This window comes from Tachypleus tridentatus, chromosome 6 (genome assembly GCF_004210375.1).
Source record: "Tachypleus tridentatus isolate NWPU-2018 chromosome 6, ASM421037v1, whole genome shotgun sequence".
Classification (NCBI taxonomy): domain Eukaryota; kingdom Metazoa; phylum Arthropoda; class Merostomata; order Xiphosura; family Limulidae; genus Tachypleus; species Tachypleus tridentatus.
In genome coordinates, this window is record NC_134830.1 from 144,008,489 (window position 1) to 144,020,790 (window position 12,302).

At 34.2% G+C, this 12,302-nt stretch overlaps 1 protein-coding gene across 10 annotated transcripts in view; it reads left to right on the forward strand.

Moving 5' to 3' along the window:
- The window catches only part of LOC143253927 (uncharacterized), a 43,853-nt gene extending 33,038 nt beyond the window's left edge, over window positions 1-10,815 (forward strand). For 8 of the 10 annotated variants that reach the window (XM_076508535.1, XM_076508532.1, XM_076508531.1 and 5 more), the window contains 2 exons: window positions 5,248-5,325; window positions 8,010-10,815. In XM_076508535.1, the coding sequence (XP_076364650.1) occupies window positions 5,248-5,325; window positions 8,010-8,138 (207 nt within the window). In that variant the 3' untranslated portion in view covers window positions 8,139-10,815. The remainder of the gene's footprint in view (window positions 1-5,247; window positions 5,326-8,009) is intronic. The other 2 variants (XR_013029895.1, XM_076508538.1) reach the window with 2 other exon arrangements.
- The last annotated feature ends 1,487 nt before the right edge of the window (window positions 10,816-12,302 follow it).

Genomic DNA, 12,302 nt, shown 5'->3' on the forward strand with positions numbered 1-12,302 from the left:
GGGCTTCATGGTGGGTGGGGTCAGTGGGTACCAAAATTTCCCTTTTTTATTATGGATCCTCCAAATAAAAACTTAAATAAAATAGTGAAAAAACAGTCTGTAGGTAAACAACCATGTATTGAATATTCTGAGCAGCAATCTTCAACATCTGTAACACCTGTACCTCATTTTCTTACGCTACATTCTCTTTCAGACAAACCTTTAGGGCAAATGTCTCCCTTTTTCATTTAGAAGGGACTTGCTGGCTCTCCAAAGTCAGTAATGATAACATATTGGTGGAAACATCCACATCTCAACACAGAGAACATCTCTTGCATTCAAAGGCAATTGGGGATATACCTATTGAAGTTACACCTCATATTACTTTGAATACCTTACAAGGAGTTATTGTTAAGAGGGATTTGAAGAACATCCCCAAATCACAAATTCTTGCTGGTTTCTCCACTCAAGGAGTTTCTGCAGTTAGGCGTATCTCCACTCACAAAGATGGAATTACGATGCAGACCAATATCCTCGTTCTGACATTTACATCACGACGTCCACCTGCCATCATCAAGGCAGGTTATCTTAATTGCAGGGCACAGCCATACATTCCAAACCCTCTCCAATGTTTCCAGTGTCAGCGGTTCGGTCACTCAAAGACATCATGTCGTGGTTCCTTGACGTGTGCTCGTTGAGGTGGCAAAGGCCATGATGCCTATGAGTGTGAAACGGACCCTCATTGCATCAATTGCAATGGCTCTCACCCGTCCTACTTTCGTTCTTGCCCTAAATGGTTGGACGAAAAAGAGGTGCAGCATTTGAAAATGATTCAAAACATTACTTATCCCAAAGCTCAAATGTTTCTGCCCACCCCTTCATCTCGGATGTATGCTGCTGCACTTCATTTCACAACTATAGCGGGAATGCAGACAGATCTCTCTGTACCTCCAAAAGAATCGTTCTCAAAACAAATGAAAAGTCTTTTGACCTCCATGGTTAAAAAAGTTGATGAATCAACTTCAACACCCATCTTTTTCCCTTACATACAATCCAACAAATCCCAGGATACACTTCCTTTGGTTCCAGGTACAGGAATTTCCTTGGATACATCTTCTTCTCCTATCTCTAGATGCAAAACGATCATTCATTCACGTCCTCAGTTGCTGGAATCCCATTCCAAAAGCAAAGACCTGCCCAGTTGACCCAGGGCAGGATCCATGGAGGTCGATAGACCTCCCTCAAATAAGGACAATAAGGAAAAAAGATGTGGTCATAAATAGAAGGGTTCTCCACCCTATTCACCTACACATAAATAAAAATGGCCACCTTGATACAATGGAATTGTTGAGGTTTACATTCTAATCTGGATGACATCAAAACACTGATTGCTTCCTACCATCTTGAGTGTCTTTCCTTACAGGAAACATTTCTGAAACCTGCTGATACAGACACCTTTGGGCAGTTTTCTTTGTACAGAAATGACGGGCTGAGTGATGGTGCCAGGCTATTATCTTACCTTTCTCTAAGCCTGGGAAAGATGCCAAGATTCCTTCAAACTACTGTCCAATTGCTTTGACGAGCTGTCTCTGTAAGACCTTATAGAGGATGGTTAATGCTCGTCTTGTTTGGTTCCTCGAATCCAACAACGTCCTCTCGCCCACCCAGTGTGGGTTCCAACGACAGCACTCCACCACGGACCACCTAATTCGACTTGAAACATCAATCAAAGAAGCCTTTCTCAAATGACAACATCTTGTATCAATATTCTTTGACATTGAGAAGGTTTATGACACAACATGGAGGTATGGCATTTTGCGAGACCTCCATATATGTGGGTTATGTGGCCATTTACCCATATTTATTAAACATTTTTTAACGGACAGGAGATTCTAAGTTCGTGTGGGTTTGACACTTTCCCGTTCTTTTCTAGAGGAACTTGGGGTCCCTCGGGGGCTGTGTTTTGAGTGTCACACTTTTCAGTACAAAGATTAATGCCATCACTGAACAACTCCCTCTCACTGTTGCAAACGAGCTCTACGTCGACGACTTTCACATTTCGTGTCAGTCGTCGAACATGAGATATATTGAGCGGCAACTACAAAGTACTCTCAATTGTGTACTGAAGTGGACCACGGCAAATGGCTTTAATTTTTCTCTCTCTAAACCCGTTTGCATGCACTTTTGCCGCCAACGGGGTATCTGCCATGATCCTGAACTCCGTATCGGTGACGTTTCGCTGCCAGTGGTCACTGAGACCAAGTTCTTGGGGCTTATATTTGACCTAGGCTGACCTTTATACCACACTTAAAGCAGCTACGGGTCAAATGCACAAGAGCACTGAACATCCTTGTTCTCTCTACCACCAGTTGGGGAGCGGATCGATGTTCTATGTTAAAGATATATCGTGCTCTTATTCAATTGAAACTCGACTATGGCTCACTTGTCTATGGCTCTGCCAGACTCTTGGCCTTAAAGATGCTGGACCCCATTCATGATCAAGGACTTCAACTCTGCACTGGGGCTTTCTGCAGCTCCCCAGTTCAGAGCTTATACATAGAATCTCATGAACCTTCTTTGCACCTCTGCCATTTACAACTGTCTTTACTACATGCTTTGAAACTTTGTTCCTTACCAAAGCATCCCACCTGAGGTTGTGTTTTCCTTCCTCGGTGGGCCATACTTTTCCAGAACAGATGATCTGCCATTGTTCCTTTTCGCCCTTCATATCCAGGTGCAGTTAGATGAATTGGGTCTGTCCTTGGATAACACTGCCGTATCCACCGGTCAGCCCATCCCTACCATGGCTTCTTATGGTCCCTAAAAGTGATCTATCTTTAAAGTCGTTTAAGAAAAACAGACACTATTTCCAATTGGGAATGTCTGCTTTTCTCAGAAATTACAGATCTTTCAAACAATCCTTCCATTCCTGTTTATACAGATGGTTCAAAATCAGGTGACTGTGTGGGCTTTGCCATGGCTTGTTGTGGTTTAGTGCTTGCGTGCAGAATCCCCTCTACAGCTTTCATGTTCACTGCTGAACTGTATGCCATTTCTCTTGCCCTGGATGACATAGAAGCTAAGTAGTATTCGAATTGCACTAATTATACTGACTCACTTAGTTCTCTACTAGCCCTGGAATTGCTTCATGTTAGTTCCCATCCTGTTCTCATCAATATTCAAAACCAACTGGCCCTTTTCTCTTTAACATCTACTTCTATGCCGTTTTTCTGGATACCAGGCCACTTGGTATTTGCAGAAATGAGCTCACCAACACAGCAGCTAAATGTATCTGCTCTGCCACTATTTCCACTGTGCCTGCTCCATACATGGATTATGGTCCTGTATTCAAGGCATGGCTCCATGCCAGTTGGCAGTCGACTTGGAGTGAGCAACACAAAAACAAACTTTTCCAAATAAAACCCAATATTGGACTTTGGCTGTCTTCCTTCCGTAAGGAATGGAAATAGGAAGTTGTTCTAACTAGACTATGCATTGGTCACAGTGTTTTAAATCATCGTTTTCTTTTATCTGGAACTGATGCACCAATTTGTTGTCTGTGTAACACTCAGGTCACAATAAGCCAGATTTTACTTTCTTGCCATCGTTACGATTCTCAACAACAGCACCATTTTAAACATGTTCTGTCCCAAGATTTATCCATAATGTTAACAGTGTTATTGGTGATGGTGATGCTGTCCACCTTGGTAATGTTTTCAGTTTTTTAAAGGCCATTAATCTTTTTAATGCCATTTATGTTTTTTAATTTATATATTAGACTTTTTTAATGTGATTCCCTTTTAAGAATCAAAGTCCATCTAGTTTGATTTAAATTAGAAAATGACCGTAATGTTAAATAACTTGAAACCAGGACTGGAAAGGCCAACTTCAGTTGACTAACACTGCTGTTTGAACTACCCATTATTCATCCTGGCAAGTTATTATTAAAATTTTGCTATACATCTTTTAAAACTTTTATTACTTTACTTTTTGAAAATGAACATGACATGAAATAACTTGGAACCAGGACTGGAATGGCCAACTTCAGGTTACTGACAGTGGTTTTTGTACTTACCTGGTAGTCTCTCTTGTGAGTTATTATAATTACAATTATGCTACAGAAAGTCCTTTACAACTTGTATTACTGTAGTTTTTCTCTTAACATTGCAGACTTTATGTAAACATTGGTTTTATGTTATTTATGTTTTTTAAACTGTTTTGTTTTACCTTAATTTCCTTTTATGAAGTTTACTAAAATTACTTTAATTTTAACATTTTACTAGATGTTTGGCACAGATAGTCTCACTGCTTTGTGCCATAAAACATTAAATCAATCAACCAACACTTTTTGTCTCATTAACATGAGTTGAAAACGGTATGATCCTCTTTCTTATTCCCCACATCGATGTTTGTTCCTCATGGACTGAGTTTTGGATTGTAGTTGACTTACTGATGGTATGATCTTCATTTTGCCCCAGCTGCCTGTGTTTCGGATGTAGTTTACTTGCCATGTAAGGTCTTTCACACCCTAGTCACTCTACACCTGTAGGCACATCCTTTTATTCTCACCTACATTTATATAGTGTGTGATTGAGATTCATGTATCATGTGGTTTTGATCTCTATCCAGCAATAGTTCTCTCCATATTGGATGTAGTTCTCTCTCTTTCTGCCATTATCTGCAACACCTTTTTCCACACTTGAGGAAGAAAATACGTTTCAGAAGTGGTAAGTTTCCCCACATTAAAGCTTAGAATCTGTCTTACCTAAGGGAGTATCCTTCAAATGCTTTCAAATCATGCTTCTCTCTTTCCCTCACACCAGTCTCTCTACCTGTTTAGTGTGGGATGTTAGCTATTTATGTAAGTAGAGATAATGTATAATATCAGAAGGTGTAATTTTCATTTAATAAAAATGTATTTCATTACCTCCTCTCACACTTCCATCGTCTGTCAAATCTTGAAGCGGTAGTTCAGTAGAACTGAATAGGGGGAGTCACATGCATCAAGAGATTTTGACACACTATTATTGGTGGAGGGTTGTCTCATAACAATTTGCATGTGAGATGCATTGGAATTGGTTGGTTATAGATTAGTGATCTGCAAGGTTTGTGGCATGTAGTGAGAAAGTTAATGGAACAAAAGCAAATATTTTCTCTGTATTTGTATACTCACATAAGGTTTTAGTTTAGTGATGTTGACTGCTTGTTTACTAATCTTAAGCTGTTCAAACTGTTTTAAATAAAAATTAATTCCATATTTTTTTTTAGCCTTTGGCCCTAGTGGCATGGGGATGTAAACTTCTGATGAATCATGCCAATAAGAGCACTGTTGTGAACTTTATAAAGGTAAGTCACTTCATTTAATGACTGTAGTAGTAGTTGGTATGGAAGCACTTAGTAGGATAATAAAATAGAATGCATTGCAATATAGTCTTGACTAGTGATTTAACTTTTTCTGGACTGGGGTATATTACTGATATCTGATGGGGTTTTTATTTCTCTTAGTGGAAACATATAATTAAGTTGCATGAAACTTAGGATGAACTTACTAAATAATATCTGGATTTGGTTTGGAAATATTCATGCAATTCTTTTATATTGTGAAATTTAGAAAATCTTGCAATAAGACTTGTTTTTAAACATTAATAATACATCATTTCATTTTAGAATTTCAATATTTTCATTGTTGAGTAGAAAGTTTAATTTTACATATCTAGTTAATTTTCAAATGTTTTTGTGCTTCGTTATTCCAGTTATAGTAGTCAACACTTCTAGCTATAAATCTTAAAAAAACACTACATAAATTAACAAAGACTTATTAGTAACATAAGACCTGACCATTCCAAAATATTATTAGGTCAGACTAGATAACAGCTGTTGCTGACAATATTACTGATTGAGACCAAATTATATGTAATAAATATTCTTTCTCTTCAAAAATTTCTTATTTGTGTACGTTGTTTATGTATGATTAATTTAAAATTAATAATAAATATTTCATTCACCTGAAACTTTTGCTATTTCCTTACACCTAATAAAGCTTAAGTGGTGTATCACAAAATAAAAATGTCATGGTTCTCAAACAAATTGTTTAACAATAAAATAATTTTTAGAATGAAAGAACATATTAATGAACTATAAAACATTTTGTGTGTTTTGTTCAAGTCTTCTAAATTATCCATATGCTCCATTGTTCTTGCTAAGCTAAGTTTGTAATTTTCCCAGGAAACCATGAATTACTCGACACTGACATTAATCTGGTTTGTCCAGTGAACATTATCTGTACACATTTTCAATGGTCAGCGTGATTAGTAATGTGCTGTTAGATCATAGAAAGGTGAGATACAGAAGTGAGACAGAAGGAAAATCACGTGGGAAACAAAACATTGATCATTTCTTTCTCATGGAGGGATGACTTACTAGTTTGTTTGTTTTTTTCTTTTGGTCTGAAAAATTAAAGAAATCCTGCTTACAGACAAGTCTACTTGGAGCTCTTCCTGCTTACAGACAAGTCTACTTGGAGCTCTTCCTGCTTACAGACAAGTCTACTTGGAGCTCTGTATATTTGAATATATTTCTTATTTCTATGCCCCCATCACTTCATGAAACACAGAAAGTGTTATTGGTGTGTTTCTCTCTGCCTGTTCTTATTTTGTGGACAGGATATTTAAAAACTGGATGGATGTGTTTTGAACAAACTTTTAGGACTAGTACTACATACAGAGTTCTAGAGTGAATTTACTTTTAAAGTTTGGAACTCAAGGCCAATCAAAGTGGAGATGTAGGTGTTTCACAAAATCAGTTTGCACATGTTCTTTATAAATTACTCTAAATAAATATTACAGAGTGACAAAACATCAATTCAGAAATATTTTTTTCCATATACAGTTGAAGTAGAATTATTTTTACTTATTTTTTATATCTGTAATACAAGTGTGAACTTGACACATAAAAGGAGGTCATTGCTTTAGAAAGGTTAAAACAAACTTTCATAATGATAAAGTATAGTTCTTGTTGATCTAATGACACAGAAACAAAGTTTTTTTGTGGGTTGAGTAACCAGCAATTACTATAGGTCAAGGTTATCTATTCTGTTTGCCCTTTGTTATTCGATTATGTGTAAATATGGGTACTTGATAGTTACACACAAGGAAGAGGGTAGGGTGCTTGGGAACTATGTAAAAAAGTAGAGTGGAGTACATGACAGTTACACACGATAAGTAAATAGGGTAATTAGCAGTTACTTATAAGGAATAGAGTATGGTACTTGGCAGGTGTTATAGTATGCTAGGTTGTTTGTTTTGGAAAGAAATTGACAGTTAATCATAAGTAAACTTTGTTAAGGGCATACTTTGCAGTGAATAACAGTGATGAAAGTAGATTTAACTTAATTCAGATTTCTCATCATAATAACATTTGCTTTGATAAACAAAAGCTGAGAGAAATTGACCAACAAAAAATTGAAACGTTTTAAAATGACTGTACAAGTAGTTAGAAACTTTTTTATTGCTTCCAATAAATTATTTTTGATGAAGGCTTTTTCTCTGTATACCATAGCTTATAAGATCCTCAGAAAATAATGAACCTTATCTTTTGTGTTGAGCTGTTTAGTGTAAAAAAATCTTCAAAACACCAGCTGGTTTTTGATATTACTTCTTCACAAAAAGTGGCTGTAAATACATTTTATTTCCATGTCTATCTCTATTATTTCATATTTAATTGAGTGTTTTTGTTGCATTTCTAAATTTTTACTTTTGGTTTTTTTAGGTACCAATATTACTATTTTCTGTTGTTTACCAATCTTGGTTACTTGTATTTGAAACAAATTCTTATTGTGGTTAGAAGAGACACTTCACTTTAGTAACTTCTGGAGTTTTCTTATTTTCCTTTAGTTCTATCACAAACTTACCCACTAACCCTTATGTATATCAATTTATATTTCAAGTGTTTGTGATTATTGTAAGTTTTATTATTTGTCAGTTTTTCTTTTAATATCCATTTGAACTGTGATATTCTTACTTCCAACACAGACACGAGCACTACATGGCCCCGAAGGTAACTATACCAAGGAAGGTCAGTATTCTCTAGGACTAAGAGACAAAGCCAAACTTCCTATAGGTTCTGATGAAAAGGATTCTCATCTTTGCCCTGGATGGTAGAGGCTGTCCTACTAGCAAACAAGCTTGTAAACATTCCAAATGATCCACAAAAAGAGTGTAGTTGTTTCTAACATAAAAACCTCAACAGAAAAGAAGGTTTTATCCAGGGTCAATTTCATGTTAACACTATATTGGTATGCAAAAATAGACACTAATTTTTTTTATACAAATGAAATCAGAAGTCTGTTTTGTTATTAAAATATTATGGGAAAGAACCTGATGAAGTGAATTATGTGTGACAAACAGTTGTGAGTATTGTTAAGTCTTTTATTTTGTGAACTCATGTGGTTCTTTTCTTGCATAACCTGTAGGAAACCGATGTCACGGTGCAAGAACATTTTAATCTAAAATAAGGAAGGTTAAAGTTCCACACTGTCCAAAGTAGTTCAGTAGGTTTTATGTAAAAGAAAACGTGAAATATCATCTAATTAGTATTTTTGGATCATTGTCAATGTTTTATAATTCAGCACAGAACTTGTAAAAATTCATTAATAATGATCAGCTAAGCCTAAGATGAAAATAAAGCCAGATCTAGATGTTACAGAGGGGCTTTTCTAGGACCTTTTTACTTTAGGAGGGGGCAAATAACTGGTGTGGAGGCAGAAAAAAGGTAATGCTATTATGTCAGTTTGGGTCACAATGTAGAGAATTTAGAAATCTTAAAAGACTATCTCAAATGGAGAGCAGAGCTATCCAGTGGATGACACACTCCTGATCTTACATGATGTTTTGCTTCAAATCTGAAGTGTGTAGATTTTACCAACATCCAGAATTGTATATCTGTATGATGTTGGTTGGTTGTAACAAAAAAAAATATTAAATGACATAAACTTTAATACCAATTTAAACTAAATTTTTATAATATTCTGAGATAGTTTATATAAGTGTTATGCCAAAACCTTCCAAAATTATCTAAAAATGTAATAAGCTAACCATTGCATTACAGTGTTACTTAAGATGTCTGGAGCTGAGGTCTTTTTATTTGTGATGAAGAATTCACATTTTTGACTAAAATAAGAAATTATATGTAAAAGGTATAACAAATATTTTTGGTGATGCTGTGGCAGTATTTTTAATGAATTTTTGTATTTCAACATCTAACTTCTATTGATTAAATACTAAATGTTTTTCATGTTCATATGCAGTTCTTGCTTAGTGGTCACCAGTTAATAAATCACTGAAGACAAGTGTTAGTTAGTTCACTTGGAAAACTTTGTTTGCCTTTAAGAAATTAAAAGCTAGGTGGTTTTTGATTCTGGACAAAACCATACTTATCTGTTGTGATCATAAGATATTGAAACTTGTTTTCTTAACTATTCCTCTTTATAAACACACATGTCTATGGAGATGTGCCGTTTAGTTATATAAGTGTGGATTAAACTGCTCATTCTTAACATGTATTTAAAAGAAATGCACTATTTAGTCACAAAGCCTTTTTTTAAATCAAGAAATGGAATTTTCATTTATATTATTTAAGAAATTATTTAGCTGTTTGCTATGTGATAGTAAAGAAAATTATCAAATGTTAGGAAAATTGAATATTTATTTTTTAGTGTGTTGGCTGTACTATATTTGCATATATCAACTTGTCAGATTAAATGGAGGCTTCTAAGGATATAATAATTAATTATGTTCATCAAAACCACTTAACTTAGCTGATATTTCTTAAATAGTTGGATGACAGTTGCACTTAACAGCAACCAAACAACTTAAATTATTTATGAAATAATAAAGTCCATAAAGGAAAATGTTACTTTGTTCTCAAATGCATTCGAGGTTGTTTTGTACATCGTGCTATCACTTGTAAACTTTTAAGTACAATGTTTTCACTGAGATGTTTTGAAAATATTATTTATTTATTTATTTAGTTTCAAAATGTGCATGTGTAAATTATTTAGTTGTTCTAAAATAGATATTAATGTATAACTTTGTTATTCCAGGTGCCAGCAGTGATTTCACAGAAAGCTATACAAATTTTCTATCATCCTACTTATACACACATGTGCAATGCTTTAAGTTGAATATTACTATAACTAAGCTATGTTTATGAGGCTTGAGGTGTCATAACTGTAAAATTAAATCCTGCTAACTTAAGTGAACATAACCATAGAAGGGGCTAAGCTAAACCTTAGGGTCTCTGCAACATAAAGTGCCATTTAGTTTGAAAATATCTAATAACTGTCTTTTGTAACTAGCTTTACATATTCAAATTTAAAACTAATTAATAGTGTATATGAAACTATCCTTGCATTTGGTTCTAAATAGTCAATATTTAATATTATTTAACTAGTTTACAACTTTTTATGTAATGTTTTTCTATGATCTTACTATGGTGAAGACATCACCACATATTAGCAGTTATTTACATTAAAAAAATTGAAAATACAGGGCTTTTATTTATTTGTAACATAGTTTATATGCTGATTGTAGGTTATTTTTTAATGTAACAAATTATCAAGTTTCATATGTGGCAATTATATATTTGATTGTTACAATGTTCAAGGGTTTACAACTCTGTGGTTGGAACAAAAAGTGTGTTATTTATGAACAAATGTAATATCAGTACTACAACATTATCAAACCCTTGTCTTCCTTTTATAAAGTTCTATTGAGCAAATGGTATATTTGATACGTGAACTGTAAAACATAAACATCTATTAAATATATAGTCCATCTGTATTTTTGTTTTAGTAGTTTTACCTAAAGAACACTTGTCTTAATCAACTGACATATTGTGATGTTTGTAGGCAGCCTGATACTGTCATCTGCAAATGGTAACATTAATTGTAGGATACTAAAACGTTTCTCTGTGGGTGGAACGGATTACTCTGAAATTGCTTTTTATATAAAATGTTAAAACCTTTTGGTTCTAGTTATTACATCATTGATGCAGCTATTCAATTACTCGAACAACGAATTTTAAAATTTGTTTCTTATTTATAATAAACTTGGCCATTTTCTTTCATCGTTCATTCCTAGAAGAATATGACGACAACGCCCATGTTAGCTTTGTTGACGTATTTTATATTAGTAACGCTAACAGGGGAACCTACTTTTTAAATCTTGGCTTTCACTTCATCAGATTCTCAAAATTAACACAAACATTTAAAAAACATCACCGTGACGAATACAGCACTCAAACCTAACATTAACATACAGTTTCATTTTCGTGATAACTACTGCATCTAAATAACACACAGTCATATGAACATTATAATTACAACACTCAAATTTGACACAGTTACAGTCATGAGAATTACTACATTAGAACTTTACAGTTCACTGGCCTTGGTAACTAACGTATCTTAACTTTAAACATGAACCTGATGATATCTTAACTGTGATACTTTACTATTCTTATCTATTAGTGCATAACTGGCTATTTTGGATGTAGATTACGGTAATAAATAGTACTACAGCGATAGTTTTAGTCCGATAGCTTAAGTTTTTCATCCGTATTTGTATTTGCTTTTTTGAAGTACTTAGTTTTATTGTAAAATACAGGAAGCGAAAAGGTTACCAAATTTTCACTACTACTAATTTTACTTTTAAGTGCATGATGACACAAGTGAAGATAGTGAAAGAATTACGCAAAGTGACCAGACGCACCTTTGTCCTACAGATCATGCTTCGCCATGACAAGACTTATTCTCGGTACCGAATACCAGAGTGAAATGTTACTTCTATAAGGTGCTAGCAAAAGACAGAGCGAGGCGTGTTTAGCGACATCACGTCTAGTTTTAAACCCTTCTATTAGTATCTAATGAAGTTAGTTACATCAAGCCAAGTAATACAAACAAGTTTCACTATTGAAACGCAATTTATCGAATTACGTTAATAAATTGTTTTGATCAATTTTCAGGTTAGTATAGTTGAAGTATTATCATTAAAATAAAAACAGAGATTACACATATAACATAGTTCATTTTCTTTTCTCCATAAACAAACTCGGGAGTGTATGCTAATATAAAATAGTTAAAAATATTCAAATATCGATAAGTACCAAAGTCATATGTCTGTGAACTCTCAAAACAAATTAAACAACAAATATTTTTCATTTGTTAAAAATTATTCGTAAATATGGAACATAATGTTCTTCAAACAAAATTCGATATTACAAACATAGAAGCTAATAAAAACACGTTCAAAAAGAGTACTCATTAA